The sequence below is a fragment of the Balaenoptera physalus genome (assembly GCF_965194825.1).
Source record: "Balaenoptera physalus genome assembly, chromosome: 7".
NCBI lineage: Eukaryota > Metazoa > Chordata > Mammalia > Artiodactyla > Balaenopteridae > Balaenoptera > Balaenoptera physalus.
In genome coordinates, this window is record NC_138886.1 from 36,882,815 (window position 1) to 36,900,117 (window position 17,303).

The 17,303-nt window shown below is 53.8% G+C and overlaps 1 protein-coding gene across 3 annotated transcripts in view; it reads left to right on the forward strand.

Moving 5' to 3' along the window:
- The window catches only part of TLN1 (talin 1), a 31,809-nt gene that overhangs the window by 2,187 nt on the left and 12,319 nt on the right, over positions 1–17,303 (forward strand). For 2 of the 3 annotated variants that reach the window (XM_082468541.1, XM_082468540.1), the window contains exons 2-33: positions 3,974–4,141; positions 4,385–4,482; positions 4,747–4,876; positions 4,978–5,130; positions 5,391–5,533; positions 5,643–5,770; positions 6,496–6,556; positions 7,210–7,314; positions 7,645–7,800; positions 8,563–8,664; positions 8,834–8,910; positions 9,137–9,317; positions 9,492–9,605; positions 9,719–9,827; positions 10,017–10,225; positions 10,390–10,488; positions 10,903–10,953; positions 11,506–11,673; positions 11,863–12,157; positions 12,714–12,880; positions 13,735–13,863; positions 14,026–14,142; positions 14,246–14,359; positions 14,564–14,698; positions 14,862–14,990; positions 15,168–15,270; positions 15,408–15,616; positions 15,961–16,080; positions 16,286–16,483; positions 16,675–16,814; positions 17,000–17,093; positions 17,195–17,284. In XM_082468541.1, the coding sequence (XP_082324667.1) occupies positions 4,012–4,141; positions 4,385–4,482; positions 4,747–4,876; positions 4,978–5,130; positions 5,391–5,533; positions 5,643–5,770; positions 6,496–6,556; positions 7,210–7,314; positions 7,645–7,800; positions 8,563–8,664; positions 8,834–8,910; positions 9,137–9,317; positions 9,492–9,605; positions 9,719–9,827; positions 10,017–10,225; positions 10,390–10,488; positions 10,903–10,953; positions 11,506–11,673; positions 11,863–12,157; positions 12,714–12,880; positions 13,735–13,863; positions 14,026–14,142; positions 14,246–14,359; positions 14,564–14,698; positions 14,862–14,990; positions 15,168–15,270; positions 15,408–15,616; positions 15,961–16,080; positions 16,286–16,483; positions 16,675–16,814; positions 17,000–17,093; positions 17,195–17,284 (4,254 nt within the window). In that variant the 5' untranslated portion in view covers positions 3,974–4,011. The remainder of the gene's footprint in view (positions 1–3,973; positions 4,142–4,384; positions 4,483–4,746; positions 4,877–4,977; positions 5,131–5,390; positions 5,534–5,642; positions 5,771–6,495; positions 6,557–7,209; positions 7,315–7,644; positions 7,801–8,562; positions 8,665–8,833; positions 8,911–9,136; positions 9,318–9,491; positions 9,606–9,718; positions 9,828–10,016; positions 10,226–10,389; positions 10,489–10,902; positions 10,954–11,505; positions 11,674–11,862; positions 12,158–12,713; positions 12,881–13,734; positions 13,864–14,025; positions 14,143–14,245; positions 14,360–14,563; positions 14,699–14,861; positions 14,991–15,167; positions 15,271–15,407; positions 15,617–15,960; positions 16,081–16,285; positions 16,484–16,674; positions 16,815–16,999; positions 17,094–17,194; positions 17,285–17,303) is intronic. The other variant, XM_082468542.1, reaches the window with a different exon arrangement.

Consider the following 17,303-nt stretch of genomic DNA (forward strand, 5'->3'; position numbering starts at 1 on the left):
GATCCAGTGACTAACTATAGACGTATTTTTCCTACTGTTATCTTCCCCAGTCTTTCTTTACACTTTGTCTTCCCCATTTCCAGGCTGATACAGTCACTAACCCCATCCCTTCTGCCCCTACCTGGCTGCTAACCACATCCCCTAACTGCAGCCTCATCTTCACATTCTCAGCTCCACCTGCTCCTTTCTTTCCCCCTTTCCCAGTTCCTTGCCTAAACTCAAGCTCTCCCAGCCACTCTGAGTGCCTACTGATGACGCGAAGCAATGGGACCCCAGCCTGACTTTGGGCCTTGGTTTCTGAGGACAGACTGTCATCAGGTCCTGTCAGTTCTACCTCTTAAAATTTCTAATGAGTGACGTCCTCCTCTCCACTATTCTAACTCTGGCTTCATTACCTCCCACTTGTGCTAATGCAGTGTCTTTATAACCAATCTCCAAGGTAGATGCCAGAGTTATTTTCCTAAAGTTTAGTTCTGATTATGCCCCTTCTCTGATCAAAGCCTCCCTTTGCCTCCTGTTGCCCTCTGGTAGGTGAAATTCCGCATACTCCTGCTGAGTTCTCCCCTGCCTTTCCACCCTAACCGTGACTTCCCCATCACTGCTCACTTGCAGGTACCCTGTGCTTCAACCAGCCTGCCTCCTCACTTCCCTGAATGCCCCTCCGTGATTTCCTGCTTCTCCACCTTTGCTTATGCTATTCTCTCTGCCTGGAATGCCACCCCTGACTCATCTCCGGCTGGCTGGAATAGTGGAGAGAGCTTGGGCTTCGGAGTCAGAGACCTGGGTTTGGATCCTGGCTTCACAACTTATTAGTTTGTGTGACTTATTAGCTGTGTGACTTGTTCAAGTTAAACACTTGAACAAGTGTTTAACTTCTTTGAGCCTCAGTTTCCTAATCTGTAAAAATGGAAATAACGACACCTACCTTGCAGGGTTGCTGTAAGGATTAAATGAAATTATGTACACAAAGCAATTGACATATAGTCAATAAAAGATAGATCATTGTTATTTTTTATTATCTTTATTTTTTTAAATTCTAACTTCAAATGACACTTTTCGTGAAGATATTTTAGTCCCCCTTCCCTGACCTAAAGGGATCCCTCCCATGAGCACATACCACCTGGTTCTTACCACATCCTGCCTTCTGTAACTTTGTATGTAGCTCATCCACTCTGCTGACTGGGAGCCCATTGAGGGCATAGGCTAGGGCTTACCCACCACTGAGAGTTTGGCCCAGGGCCTTCCCATAACACGCCCTCGAAAATGCTCGCTGGATGGATGGAAGGAGAATGTCTGTATAACGGGAGGAGAGGTGTTGGGGCCGAGTGCTGTGTGCTTGCCGATAGAGGTGTATTTGTACGTCCCAGCTGTGTGCGTGGGGTGGAGTCCATAGGAAGATGACGTGGTTGTGATGGATCTGTGTAGGGCTGTGTGTTTGAGATAATGCGTATGTAGAGACTGTGTAAGTAGCTTTGTGGGAAAGAGCTCTGTGCATAGGCTGGGGTACATAGGCTCTGTGCATAGGGAGAATGAATATGCATGGATCTGGATGTAGGTGGGGAAGGGTCGTGCTGGGGGAAGTCAGGTCCAGCCCTTCAGCTGCCCAGTCCAGCCCTAAATGAGCCTCCAGCAGCCTGAGGCCGGATATGTCAGTCTCACCCACAACCCTCCCCTCCCTCTCAGCGGTTACAGACTCAGAGGCCAAATTTGGTAACAGACTGAGTGTTACTCCCCCAGCCCTCTTACATTCTGACTCTGTCTTCAGCTTTCTGTCTCCCTTTGTCCCTCTCTGTAACTCCCTGCCTTTCTGCAGCTCCCTTTGTGGGTACCTGCTCTGACTGTATTCTCTATGTACCCCAAATTCCTTACCCCCAGTACATTTACATTCCATTCCTTGCTGGGGATTTGACCTCCTGTCCTCTATCCACCCCCCCCACCCCCCCCACCCCCCCCCCCCCGCTCCAATTGCCCAACTCCTCTGGAATGCATCTCAGGAATGTCTTGAGGGAGGAGGAGTTCTCTGGGAGGGGGACGCAGAGGGGGGGCATTGTTGCTGTTCCATAAAACATGATAGAAAGGGGAGCAAAGTTCTCAGTCCGGAACGGGAATTGGACAGCTTCTCCCCATACTTCCAGGGGCCTGGTTCTGTGCTATCATCGCCCCCAACTCGCTCAATTCCCTTTCCTCCCTCACCCTCTTGTAGCCATGTGGATGTCCACTGAGGACCAGCCTGAAAGTGAGGGTAGCCATGACTCAACTCCCTTATCGGGGTCTCACCAGAGGTTTCCGTGCTTGAGGAAGAAGGGGGTGTCCATATGTCCGGAGGAAATGGGGGGAGACATGCAATTTCAGCTTAGGGTCTAAGGTCTTTTCATTGTGCCCTCAGCTTCGCAGACCTTCCAGCAACCCAACAGCCAGGTCTGTCCAGCTATGGGGAGAGGTGCTCCAGGAATGGGGAGGGGAGTAGAGACCTAGTAGTGGGGAGACTGGGAGAGTCCGCTCTTGGGAGTAAAGATAGAGGATGAGCTGTGGCTGCTTCTTTTTTGAGACCCTGTACTATTTATAAGGTTAGAAATTGTCTATCAGATCCCTGGTCCAGACCTTTCCCACATCTGCCTCCCGCCTCCTGTTTGTACCTAGATTTTCAATCCCTCCTAATCTCTTCACCCTCCAAAAACATACCCCTTGCCAAGTTCCCTGGTCCCCAGCTGCTGTTTCCTAACACCCCCACCTCTGCTTCCAGCCTTCTCTCTAGTCTGCTTTCTCCCCTTTGGGGCTAGCAGTTTGCAGAGAGGGCAATGGGCAGCCTGGATTTGCTCACTCTCTTAGGTAAGAGGCACCAATCTCTGTGCAGAGCTGGGTCACATCATCAGCTGTCAGGCAGACTTGTGGTCTGGTACACTCTGCACTGCCTGCCGCCTCCACTGAGAGGTGGTGCCGGGAGGGCTGGGTGAGACTGGTGTCCCTGGCCACAATGAAAATACTGTCAGGAGAGGCAGCTGAGATGGAGGGCAGAGTTTCAGAAGGACTAACTGAAGATGAGAGAGCATAGGAGGAGTTACGGTGAGAACTGGGTAGTAACTTGGTGACTTAGAAGGAGCAAGGACTGAGTTAGAAGGACTGGGCTCTTTCTCTGACCTGCTTTGAAACACACACACCACACACACACACACACACACACACTCACACACTCTCTCTCTCTCTCTCTCTCTCTGATTCCCCTTCAGCAAAATTAAAGAGTTGAGTAGATCACTTCGGAGATCCCTTTGGATTAGAAAATCATGATTCTAGCTTGACTGCTGGGGAACCAAACATGGGCCAAGCTCCTCCGGGAGGCCCCTAGCACGTCAGGTTAGAGGAAAGCTGAGACAAGTGGGCCTGGATGGATTGAACAGCAAGTGTTTGGCCTCCCTGCCGGACTAGCTAGAGACAGTGTTTGCAGGTCTCAAGAGCCCTTGGGGATTATCTAATATAACGTCTTCATTCTGCAGAGGAGGAGGCTAAAGCTGTGAGAGGGAAGATCATATGATGAGTCAGGGCAGAGCTCTGAAAATTCCAGACAGGATGAAGCCAGCAGGGTATAGTAAGAGACAGAGAAGAAGACTGAACCAGGAAGGATGAAAACAGGGCAGAGGCGGGGCTGGGAAAGGAGGTGAGCAGGGACAAGGGTAAGAGAGAAACACTTGGAAGAAAAAAGGGAGGCACAGATTCCAGTGCTGGGGGCGGGGCGGTGTCCTCGGGTAACACTGCGTTTCAGACCTGCTTTTGTACCTTGCAGACCAGCCTCTCCTTCAGATGTCTTAGACACCTTAGACATCCATCTGATGCAACTCATCTTTCATTCTTTAAAATTATTAAATAAAACAAAAACAACTTCACTGCTATCTGTTTTGGTGACTCCCTTTCCTGGGGCTCCATCTGGGGGGCCTCCTCTCCTCCAACAAGGGTGTATTCTAATGCCCTGATACCATAGGTCAGGTATAGCCAGGCTGGAGAGGAGAAGCCGCCACCATGGTTGCACTTTCGCTGAAGATCAGCATTGGGAATGTGGTGAAGACGATGCAGTTCGAGCCGTCTACCATGGTGTATGACGCCTGTCGCATCATCCGTGAGCGGATCCCAGAGGCCCTGGCTGGCCCTCGTGAGTCTGACTACCCAGATGGCTGGGGCAGGAGTCCTTGATCCCTTCTCATTCCCAGGCTCTTGGCCTTGGGGGATGACTTTGTTGTCCCCCAAGGCTTCTCATCGCTCAGGTCTGTGCTCCTTGGTTTCGTCCCTTCCCTTTAGGCCCCGGATCACTGAGAAAATAATAAGGGGCAATGGTGCAGCCATTCAGCCACACTGGGGTCCTTATAAGTCTGAGGTGATCCATCCTCTCTTTTAGCCAGCGACTTTGGGCTATTTCTGTCAGACGATGACCCCAAAAAGGGTATATGGCTGGAGGCCGGGAAAGCTTTGGATTACTACATGCTCCGAAATGGGGTGAGTATGACTTCATCAAGGACCACCAATATCCTCTTCCATCACTTCCCTCCTTCCACTTCCTATTTTCAACACCCGCGTCTGTTGTCTCTGACCTCCCCCATGCTTTTTTTCTATTACAGGCAGTCATAATACCCTGCTTTCGAGCGAGCCACCATAGTCTTCCTTTTAGTAATCTACTTTCCTCCTGCCTCTGGCTGCCTAAAAAGGAAGTAATACCTTTAGCTTAAAGTGGGCCCCTGCCTCCTATTCCTGCCCCAATAGGACACCATGGAGTACAGGAAGAAACAGAGGCCCTTGAAGATCCGTATGCTGGATGGCACTGTGAAGACTGTCATGGTGGACGACTCTAAGACCGTCACTGACATGCTCATGACCATCTGTGCCCGCATTGGTAAGGGGCTCGTGGGGCTGGAGGCTCAGGGGGAGTTCCCAGCTCTGCCGGAAGACCTGGCTGCAGTGCCTGGGATGCTGCCAACCCACCCCCTCCCCCAGGCATCACCAACCATGATGAATATTCACTGGTTCGAGAGCTCATGGAAGAGAAGAAGGAGGAGGTGACAGGGACCTTACGAAAGGACAAGACACTGCTGCGAGATGAAAAGAAGATGGAGAAACTAAAGCAGAAGTTGCACACAGATGACGAGCGTAAGCAGAAAGGGACAGAAGAGGGCATTCGAAACAATCAGGGTGGCAGGGGCAGCCGTTTCTGTGTTATTTACTGAATACTTGCTTTTGCAAGGCACTGTTTAAACACTGGGGATGCATCTGTAGTAAAACAGAGTCCTACACTCACGGAACTTAACATATTAGTGAGAGAGGGTAGGAAATGAAGAAACAAACAGCCAGAGATTAGATGGCACAGGGGCTCTAGGGGCTTGACATTGAGGGGACTCTCCGTGTCCCAGTGAACTGGCTGGACCATGGCCGGACGCTGAGGGAACAGGGAGTGGAGGAGCACGAGACGCTTCTGCTCCGGAGGAAGTTCTTCTACTCAGACCAGAATGTGGACTCCCGGGACCCTGTCCAGCTGAACCTTCTCTATGTGCAGGTAGGGAGAGGACTTGCCTGGCATGGGGTGGTAGGGAGAGAGGCAGAAGCGCAGTGGGGGTATCTCTGTACCCCAGACAACATTCGCCTCCTTTCACTGTGCTCTGCAGGCACGAGATGACATCCTGAATGGCTCCCACCCTGTCTCCTTCGACAAGGCCTGTGAGTTCGCTGGCTTCCAATGCCAGATCCAGTTTGGGCCCCACAATGAGCAGAAGCACAAGGCTGGTTTCCTCGAGTGAGTGACCCTCATCCCATACCCTGTCAGGGCCCAGGACTCCCTCCCACTGTGGCCCCAGCACAATGGGCCTGTCTCCATCCCAGACCTTCTCCCCTATTTCCTCTTCTCAGGTCCCAGGGTCTGACCCATATGGGTACCTTTGCAGCCTCCATCGTCCATTTGTCTCCTCCCTGGCCTCATGTGGAATATAAATGTAGTCCAGAATCTCTGCCCCTGCCCCCTACCTCTGAAGTAAGCATGTAACTTTTCTGAGATGCTCTGAAGAATTGTACTGCAATAGCCAGAGGGAAACTACATTTTCGTCACAGGGAACATCAGATTTCAAAAGTCTCACAGGTCTCATCCACTGGTATTTCTCAGAATATATACAGTTTGGTGTGGCTTTCTCAGCTTCCTACAAGCATGGTCATCCTTCTAGTGAACTCCTTCTGCTCTTGGTTCCCTAAAATTGTGCTCTCGACCCTCTTTTCCTGAAGGAATGAGCCTCCAACTCAAGTTGCCTTAGTCTCTTTCTCTGTAAGGAGGGACACAGGCTGTATTCAAGAGTTAGTACTAAGTCATCTCGATTTCAGGGACGATCCAGACTCTAGTCCCTTGAGTCTTCCTTCTCCCCAAAGATAATACTCTCCTAGACATTTCCTTACAGCCCTAGGCCCACAGTCCATGGCCCACATAGCCCTGATGCTGTCCACTACATGCTGACCCTCCCTTTTCTGGTGTAGCCTGAAGGACTTCCTGCCCAAGGAATATGTGAAGCAGAAGGGAGAGCGTAAGATCTTCCAGGTGAATGGGGATGGGGAAAGTGTTTGGGATGACCCGGGAGCTTTGCTGCTTAATCCTACTGACTAAATGGACCCCCGCCCCCTCCTCATCACCCCTACCCTGCTTCCACCCTCCAAGCTGTTCTCCCACCCCTCCTGCACCAAGAAAGCAGAAGACCTGGGCTTCTGGTCTCCACCTGCACACTGCATCTGCTGTGGAACTCAGTTCAGTAATCTTGTTTTCTTTTCTTTACCTCTAACATGGGATAACTATCTTTCCTGAGTAGGATTGATAGGGGAATCAAACGAGATAGTATGCCCAGATTACTGTGAAGAGTATATATCTTCGTACAGACGGAAGGTGTTATCCCCACTCTTTGAATCCCCAGCCCAAAAGGCCTTGTGTTTGACCTTCTACTTCCTAACCATCCATTCACTTCTACAGAATGTCTGCAAGTTCCTTAACTGTATCCCTGGCTTCTTGAATAATCGCTTCTGCATATCCTTTATCAGCCCCATCCCCTCACCTTCTAATTTTTTATAGCCTGCATCCCCTAACCTTTCCTCTGTTCCCATAATGCTCTCCCATCATAGTTCACATCCCAACTTAACTCCTCATCTGTGATATCATCCTCCCCACATTTTGCTAAATGTTTCCCCATTTCATACTCGAAGGCACACAAGAACTGTGGACAGATGAGTGAGATCGAGGCCAAGGTACGCTACGTGAAGCTAGCCCGTTCCCTCAAGACGTACGGCGTCTCCTTCTTCCTGGTCAAGGTGGGTTACGGATTCTTCTCTCTGCCTGCCCTTATTTTCACTCTTACCCTTTCCTCTCTGAGTCTCTAACCCTGCCCCCAGTCACATTTCCTGTTGTTCCCCAAGAATCCCATTCTCTTCCTTGTGAAAACTTGCCTCTTTGTCAGTTCTCCACCATCACTTCCCTCCTTCCCCTGCATTTTCCTTCCCTTTCCCTTTATCGTAACATAGCCTTGTCCCGGGTCCATCCATAGACACCCTGGTTTAGCTCTCCTGCCCACCTCAGCACCCCACTGTGGTCTGGATCTGATCCCCTGACCAACACCACCAATGACAACCTCTGCCCCACAGGAAAAGATGAAAGGAAAAAATAAGTTGGTGCCCAGGCTTCTGGGCATCACTAAGGAGTGTGTGATGCGAGTGGACGAGAAGACTAAAGAGGTGATCCAGGAATGGAACCTCACCAACATCAAACGCTGGGCTGCCTCTCCCAAGAGCTTCACCCTGGTGAGCTGGGGTCTCGGGGGAGAAAGGGCTTTGGAGTTTTCAGAGAGGGGGCAGCCACAGAGGTCTCCCCCGCGCCCCTGCTCAGGGATAGGTGCACTGAATGCAACTCCAGAAAAAAGGAAAACTTTGGAACTATTGCAGGAACATGGAGATTAGAATAGAGGGGAAACTCTCCTGGAGAATGAGGGAAGCTTAAATGAAACAATTTTTTTAAAATCAACAGAACAAAACCATAACCAGCAAGCTGAGATCACAGGAAACTTGGGGAGAGGGAAGAAAAAGGTGACAGAAAGAAAAATAAGCCTCCCCTCTTTCAGCAACAGCTACTTATAGTAGTTTCCTCCTCTAGCTTTATGTTTTGGCATTATGAATTGAAAACTGATCCTACCTTGAGGAAGTGGCCCACTGAGAAGGGAAATTAGTAAAGGTGGTTTTTCCATTTTGGATACTAGTACTAATCCTTAACTATGGTCATTTAATGATAAATGATAAATGTGTCCTCCCAATTCAGGGTGAGAGAAGAGAGATTTCCTAAATGCCACACATTTGAAACTATGCAGCATAAAGAGCACTCCTCGGAAATAAAATATTTCCCTCCAAGGAAAATGAAATAGGAGGTTGAAGAAAGGCTCTTGTCCGAGAGGCTGTTGGCACGGGGTGGGGAAGCGCCCCTCATCAGCTCGACCTTGGGCTTCCGCCCCACCCTTTCCCATCCTGGGTGGATTCAGGCTTTCCCACTGAGTCCCCACCTTGTCCCCCTAGGATTTCGGGGACTACCAAGATGGCTACTACTCGGTGCAGACAACCGAGGGGGAGCAGATCGCACAGCTCATTGCTGGCTACATCGATATCATCCTTAAGAAGGTAAGCACTGCCTGACCCCCACCTTCTCCTTCTCCTCCCTTACCTTGTCCCCAAGCCGATCCTTTAGAAATGGGGACCCAGGTTCCGGAAGATGGCTGACTGCAGAATGAGAAGGCTGCCTTTTCCACTTCCCTCTTCTTTAACTCTTGTTCTTTTTTTCTCCCTACAGAAAAAAAGCAAGGATCACTTTGGGCTGGAGGGAGACGAGGAGTCTACTATGCTGGAGGACTCAGTGTCCCCCAAGAAGTACGAGGGGAACTGGGCTGACCCCATCCCTCGGGCAGGGAAGGCAAGGCATGACCCCAAGGACTGTGGGAGGTGGGGAGTCCTTAGGATGCCTCTGACCAGTCGCAGGCTGTGGTGAGACCTCACGCACCGCCCAGACCATAGGACGTGCGGAGGCGGTAGAGCGGGGTGGGAAGGGATGAGAGGAGGGGGTCCTCGGAGTGCTCCCCGTACGTCCCCTCTCTAGGTCAACAGTCCTTCAGCAGCAGTGTAACCGGGTGGGGAAGGTGGAGCATGGCTCCGTGGCCCTGCCTGCCATCATGCGCTCCGGAGCCTCTGGTCCTGAAAATTTCCAGGTGGGAAGCATGCCACCTGCCCAGCAGCAGGTTACCAGTGGCCAGATGCATCGAGGACACATGCCTCCTTTGGTAAGAGTGCCCCCACTGCCGCCGCGATTCCGGGCCTAGCCCCCCTTGGCTGGGCCTAGCCAGGAGTTTGGCAGTCTTTCCCCTGTCCCTATTTGTCTCCTTCTCGGCCTCAGGCTCTCTTTTACCTTCTGTCTCCTCTGAATGTTCCCTGTTACTTCTCTCTTTGTCTCATAGACGTCAGCCCAGCAGGCACTCACTGGAACCATCAACTCCAGCATGCAGGCTGTGCAGGCTGCCCAGGCCACTCTGGATGACTTTGACACTCTGCCCCCTCTGGGCCAGGATGCTGTGAGTATGGGATGGAGGAGAGGCCGATGGTGCTGAAGCTGGGACTCCAGGGAACAGGGTTGGGGTTAACTGCAGCAGAGCAGATCCTGAGGTTTTCTTCTCTTTCCTCTCAGGCCTCGAAAGCCTGGCGTAAGAACAAGATGGATGAATCAAAGCATGAAATCCACTCCCAGGTAGACGCCATCACAGCCGGTACTGCCTCCGTGGTGAACCTGACAGCAGGTAGGCCGGATGCCCAGCCCTCTGTGTGCGGTGGCGGAGGGGAGGGCGAGCACGTGCAAGCATGAGTGTGACTGGCTCGGTGTGACCGCACCTTGACTCATGGAAGGGACTTTGTGTGTACATCTCTCTCAGGACGTGTGTGTGACTAACTGCCTGTGACTGGCCTCCTCTTCTTCCTTCTCCCGCCAGGGGACCCTGCCGAGACAGACTACACCGCAGTGGGCTGTGCAGTCACCACAATCTCCTCCAACCTGACGGAGATGTCCCGTGGCGTGAAGCTGCTGGCTGCCCTGCTGGAGGACGAAGGTGGCAGTGGCCGGCCCCTGCTGCAGGCAGCAAAGGGCCTGGCGGGGGCGGTGTCAGAACTGCTGCGCAGTGCCCAGCCGGCCAGTGCCGAGGTCAGGGGCCAGGGGTTGGCTCTAGGGAGAGGGGAGGGTTTGAGCCCAAGGAGAAGGGGGCGGTCCAGGTTGCAGGATGGAAGTGTGAGACCCATGGGTGTGTAGGACCCGTGGACATGTGGGCAGGGATTAGGCAGCTTCTGACCGGTGTTCACTCTCCACAGCCCCGTCAGAACCTGCTGCAAGCAGCTGGGAACGTGGGCCAGGCCAGTGGGGAGCTGTTGCAGCAAATTGGGGAAAGTGATACTGACCCCCACTTCCAGGTTGGTGACTTACCCAAGCCCCAGAACCCCAGCTTCTAGGAGGCAACCTCTGGTCCTGAATCCAGCTCCAGTCCTGCTACTGTAAATTGACCCCTCAGAGCCAACCTGAACCTCTGTTTCCGGGGATGACCCTGGGAACCCCCAGTCCCTTTTTTGGGGATAAGAATTCAGAACCCCTGAATCCAAACTTAACCTGTTAGTTCACCCTTGGCCCTTATTGGTGATATGTTTTTGGCCACCTGTCATCTTTCCCGGTCTTCCCCATATGTAGCCCTCACCCCAACTTGAGGGCATCTTGAAGCCCCACTTCCAGTCCTTTAGACCACACACCCGGAGGATGCTGTCCTCTCGCTCCCCCTTCCCACCCCATGCCCATCTCCTCAGCTGACTTGTCATCCTGGATTTCCCATGCAGATCTGTGCGCCCAGAGGGGCTGGGGTTCCATCTCCCCCCGATCCCCCCACGGTAACGGCCTCTGGCCTGGGCCTTCCCAGCTTTGTCCTCTCTGAGCCGCATACACTCGCTCTGCCCCCTCCCCTGGCCTCCTGGGGGAGCAGAACATGACGGGAGCTGGGGAGGCACGGCACAGGCAGGACTTGAGAAAATGGGGTCCGAAGGGTAGTACAGGGACTTGTTCCCAAGACTCCAGGGTGACTGCTTCCAACCAAGATTGAGAAGAAATGGAGAAAAGACGCTGCGGGTGGGAGGGACCCCTCCCTCCACCCCATTGTAACAGTGCGTCCCACCCTCCCTCCCCATTGCCGTCCGAGTGTATCCGCCTCATGCGTTTCTCCCTTTGGTGTAGACACTGTTTCTCTTGGTGTGGGTTTGTTCCTTGGTGGGGGTTCTGTCCCACTTGGTGCTCGAGGCAGGGGCTTGGGGTAGGTTCTGGTTGCTTCTGCACACACTGTTCTGTGATTGGAGTCGGTGGGACTAATGAAACAGCTTATGCCTCTGAGAAGCGTCCGTGGATCCCAAGCTGGCTCTCAGGCCATGCTGACTGCCGTTTTCTCACAGGAGGTGCTCATGCAACTAGCCAAGGCCGTGGCAAGTGCTGCAGCTGCCTTGGTCCTCAAGGCCAAGAGTGTGGCCCAGCGAACAGAGGACTCAGGGCTTCAGACCCAGGTTATTGCTGCAGCAACACAGTGTGCCCTGTCCACCTCCCAGCTGGTGGCCTGTACCAAGGTGAGCCCCGAAGGTTGCTGCAGCCTGTGCCTAGGGGTGATGCTACCACACACACAGAGCCTCTCATTTTATCTCTTTGGCCCCCAAGTCCTCACTACCCAACCTAATAACTATTGTGAATACCACAGACACCCCTACCTCATGACCCCTTTCCCTCCCCTCCATCTCTGACACTCACTGTGCCCACAGGTGGTGGCTCCTACTATCAGCTCCCCTGTCTGCCAAGAGCAGCTGGTGGAGGCCGGACGGCTAGTGGCCAAAGCCGTGGAGGGCTGCGTGTCCGCCTCCCAGGCCGCCACAGAGGACGGGCAGCTATTGCGGGGAGTGGGAGCAGCGGCTACAGCTGTCACCCAGGCCCTGAATGAGCTGCTGCAGCACGTGAGGGCCCACGCCACAGGGGCTGGGCCTGCTGGCCGCTATGACCAGGCCACTGACACCATCCTCACTGTCACCGAGAACATCTTTAGCTCCATGGGTGATGCTGGTAAGGACAGCCCCCTGGGAAGACAGAGAATCCCAGTGAGGTTCCCCGAGTCCACTGGAAATTCCCTTGTAGACCCATCACCCCCCCACCAAGGACTCAGCACAGTGGGCTGGGTGTTTAATCTCTGAAATCTCCAGTTCCCCATCTGTAAAGCAGGAATATGATATCTGCTCTGCCTTCCTTGGTGTATTTAAAGAACATACCAAAGTATACACAAAAATAGATGGAAAATGGTATTAAGAGATAGCATCCCCATTCTACTCCCTAACCCCCAAAATCCTTCACAAGGAGTCTCATCCTCTCAAGACTACTTGTGGAAAATACCCATTGGAGACTGCCCCCCCGCCCCTCCCCCCATCAAAATGCACCAGGAAATCCGTTCCTTTCCAAGATCCTAAACCCAGGAAACAGTAACTCCAGGGAAATCACCTCAAGAACTTTTGTGTCTCCTTACTGTCCCTAAAAGCCCTACCTACCTTGTCTGCACCACTTTCCTCCACCACAACACCCTCTCAGTGTCTCTGGCTCCCTTCGCTGACTGTGCCTTCGCTCTCAGGTGAGATGGTACGACAGGCCCGCATCCTAGCCCAAGCCACCTCTGACTTGGTCAATGCCATCAAGGCGGATGCTGAGGGGGAGAGTGATCTGGAGAATTCCCGCAAGCTCTTAAGCGCCGCTAAGATCCTGGCCGATGCCACAGCCAAGATGGTGGAGGCTGCCAAGGTAGAGAGCCTTCTGTGCAGACCCCCAGACTGGGCCCTGTAGGGAAGTAGAAGGGTCCAGATAGTCACCCTCATTTATGGGAGGTGAAAAGTAGAAGATACAAGAGAACAAAAAACAGGAGCACTGAGGAAATAAATACACCCCTAGGCGGTGAGTGGATGGCGCCAGGCTTCCAGCCAGTGTGACTCCCAGAGTCCTTGCTGACTGACAGGAAACTGTACCCTTTTTCTTCCTCTAAGTCCAAGGCCTGCGGTTCCTACTTTGCTGCCACCACCTGTCTGCTTCCTGGATCCCTCTGCTTCCTGGTCTCCTGTGAATGCACGCGGGCATTCAGTCCCAGGGGATCCGCTGCTAGCAGCACAGAGAAAGACAAGGCAGTGGGACACAGGGACACAAGGGTGCAGAGGACTGTCAGGAAGAAGCCAATAGATTCCCAGGCTCCCTGGGCTCTGGGGCTCTTCATTTTGCAGGAGTAACCAGGGCCCCTGCTTTGGTATCCCTGAGATCCCTGCTCTAAACTGCATCCTTCTTGTCCCAGAGAGCCCTGCTCACCCCCATTTGCTAGTGGTATTTTGTGGGGAGGGGGGCTAGAAATACGGCCGCTTCCCCAGAGAGGGGAAGCAGAAACAATTCTACCTAAGGAAGGGATTTCAGCATCCCAGACGGAAGCCAGAGCCCCTTTAGGCTCCCCTTTTGCCTGCCTGAGGTAGCTCGTCTCAACTATGATTACCTTTCAGTGGGGGTGGTTAGAAATGACTTCAGGAAAATACCTCTGAGTTTGGAGGGGTCAGGGAAGAGCTTGTTTCGGGTCCACAGGGACGCAGGGTGGTAACTGTCCCCTGGCCACTTCTCAGGGGGCAGCCGCCCACCCTGACAGTGAGGAGCAGCAGCAGCGGCTGCGGGAGGCAGCTGAGGGTCTCCGCATGGCGACCAACGCAGCCGCACAGAACGCCATCAAGAAAAAGCTGGTGCAGCGCCTGGAGGTGAGGCTGGGAACCAAGCCAGTGTAGGTGCTGTGGGAGGAGTGAAACTAGGAGGGATGTGCGGGGACGCTGATGTTTCCTTGGGGGATAGCACGGGCAGGGTAAGCCAGGGACAGGGTATAGGAATGTCTGGGCCTCGTCCTCACTATTCTGTCCTTAAAGCACGCAGCCAAGCAGGCTGCAGCCTCAGCTACACAGACCATCGCTGCGGCCCAACATGCAGCCTCCACCCCCAAGGCCTCTGCCGGCCCCCAGCCACAGCTGATGCAGAGCTGCAAGGTGAGACGCCAGGAAGCGCCTGGGGGCGGGAGGAGGCGTGGGAGATGGGGGACTTTTCCCCCAGCTTGCGGAGAAGTGACTCTGATGACATTTTCACCTACAGGCTGTGGCAGAGCAGATTCCACTGCTGGTGCAGGGCGTCCGAGGGAGCCAAGCCCAGCCTGACAGTCCCAGTGCGCAGCTAGCCCTCATCGCTGCCAGCCAGAGCTTCCTGCAGGCAAGGCACCTTCCGCTCACCACTCAGACCAGACCCTTCCCACTCCTCAATAAGACTTTATATTTAATCAATTTCAATCTCTGCCAATAGCCTCTCTCCCAGTACTGAGCCCCAGTGCTCACCACATCCTGACCGTCATCAGTCCCTGTACCCAAGCCCAGAGGGCGTATGGTACAGTTCATCTGCCCACCTGTTCCCCAACAGCCAGGTGGGAAGATGGTGGCAGCCGCGAAGGCCTCAGTGCCAACAGTTCAGGACCAGGCATCGGCCATGCAGCTGAGTCAGTGTGCTAAAAACCTTGGCACCGCACTGGCTGAACTCCGTACCGCTGCCCAGAAGGTATAGGAGCTGGCTCTCTTTTTGGAAGATGAGGGGGGGGGTCATAGGATGATGGAGAATCTGTTCAGAATATCCTAAAATGGGTAATTGTGTGACCTGAGGTGTGAGGGAGACACAGCGTACCTCCTACACCTCAACCCCCCCGCCCCCCGTATCTTTGTAGGCTCAGGAAGCATGTGGGCCTCTGGAGATGGATTCTGCTCTGAGTGTGGTACAGAATCTAGAGAGAGATCTGCAGGAAGTGAAGGCAGCAGCTCGAGATGGCAAGCTTAAGCCCTTACCTGGGGAGACGGTAGGTATTCGAAAGACCTCATTCTTACTCAAACTCTGAGGTCTTCCTTGTCACCCGTGCCCCAGAGCTGCCCAGAACCTTCATTCAAACTGCCAGCTGTCCCTGAATAGCTTCTCAGGTTCCCTCTTCCCCGTTCCTCCTGCACCTGATCCCCTGAATCTCCCCCTTCATCCCTAGATGGAGAAGTGTGCCCAGGACCTGGGCAACAGCACCAAAGCAGTGAGCTCTGCCATCGCCCAGCTGCTGGGGGAGGTTGCCCAGGGCAATGAGAATTACGCAGGTACGTGGACAGGGCTGGGAATGGGGCATGTGGTGAGGAGGATAGGGGAATGGGAGTTGGACAGAGGAAGCCACCGGCATCAGGGCCTGGCAGTGAAGGTGCCTTTTCCCCTCCTTCCTCTCTCCTTGTTTCCCCAGGTATCGCAGCTCGGGATGTGGCAGGTGGGCTGCGGTCACTGGCCCAAGCCGCCAGGGGCGTAGCTGCCCTGACATCAGATCCTGCGGTGCAAGCCATTGTGCTAGACACAGCCAGTGATGTACTGGACAAGGCCAGCAGCCTCATCGAGGAGGCGAAGAAGGCAGCTGGCCATCCAGGGGACCCTGAGAGCCAGCAGCGGCTTGCGCAGGTCAGGTATTGGGACAGGGCCACTCCCTCCCTCTCCCCCAGATCCCGTCAGAAGGCCTACCCTGACGGGGGAAGAGTCTCATCAACACCGCAGCTCCTCTCTGGATTCCCCCCTTCCTTCTCAGTCTTAGTAGAAGTGTCTTAGCTAGACTGAGGCAGGGGCCTAGCTGAAAGCCACATTTGGGGAAGTTTGGTCACCATCAGTTGATATCCTAACGTGATACCCTAGTCTGTTCAGCTAAAACAGCCCCTTTCTGCTTTCACTTTCAGAGTCTCCCATGGGTGGAGGAGGGGATCTCCCAGTTGTTTCCATTTTGGCAACCCCTGTCTCCTTTCCCACCTCAGGTGGCTAAAGCAGTGACCCAGGCCCTGAACCGCTGCGTCAGCTGCCTGCCTGGTCAGCGAGATGTGGACAATGCCCTGAGAGCAGTGGGAGATGCCAGCAAGCGACTCCTGAGTGACTCGGTAGGAGGACAGGGGTGTGGGGGGAACACAGGGAGGATGAAGGACTCCAAGCTTCTACCTCTGGACCTCTCCTTGACCCTGACTCCCCAGATGTATCCCCCTTCATTGCCCCCAGGCTCTGTGCCCACCTCTCAGCGCTCCTTTACCAGACTCTCCCTCACGTCATTTCCCATTCTTGCACCTGATTTTGTCTCTGACCCTGCAGCTTCCCCCCAGCACCGGGACTTTTCAAGAAGCTCAGAGCCGGCTGAATGAAGCCGCTGCTGGGCTAAATCAGGCAGCCACAGAACTGGTGCAGGCCTCTCGGGGAACCCCTCAGGACCTGGCTCGAGCCTCAGGTCGATTCGGACAGGACTTCAGCACCTTCCTGGAAGCTGGTGTGGAGATGGCAGGCCAGGCTCCGGTACGAAGAGGCACTGGGTCCTGTTCAAGGGTTAGAACAGAGGCATCTCTGTGACCACGGAGTCCTCACCTGCTCCTGGCTCACTCCCCTCCCCAGTCTCTAGCAGTACTTGAGTGTCTGGGACAGAAGATCCCTTTTAGAGACAGATAAGAAAGGACTGGACAATGTGTTGACCTTCTTGCCTTCAACAGAGCCAGGAGGACCGTGCCCAGGTTGTGTCCAACTTGAAGGGCATCTCCATGTCTTCAAGCAAACTTCTTCTGGCCGCCAAAGCCCTGTCCACAGACCCTGCAGCCCCCAACCTCAAGAGTCAGCTGGCTGCAGCTGCCCGGTACGTAGGAGCTGGGAAGCCCAGCCCTAGAATGTTGAAGAGACTGGGGAGGGGACATCTCATGAGAAGTCCCTGGCTTAGGAGTTGTTCTAGGCAAAAGAGAAATGGCTAGAGACTTCCTCCACGTACAGGATGCAGAAATGATGACCTTTGCACCCATTCACTTGACTTTCTCTTCCTCACAGGGCAGTAACGGACAGCATCAACCAGCTCATCACCATGTGCACCCAGCAGGCGCCAGGCCAGAAAGAGTGTGACAATGCCCTGCGGGAATTGGAGGTGGGCTCTGTCAGGCTAAATGGGGTTGAGGTTGAGGAAAGGGTTCTTGGTTGGAGGGTGAGGGGGCGTCTTGGATCTCACTTCACCCTCCCCCTCTACAGACGGTCCGGGAACTCCTAGAGAACCCGGTCCAGCCCATCAATGACATGTCCTACTTTGGCTGCCTGGACAGTGTCATGGAAAACTCAAAGGTAAGTGCACCCAGGAACC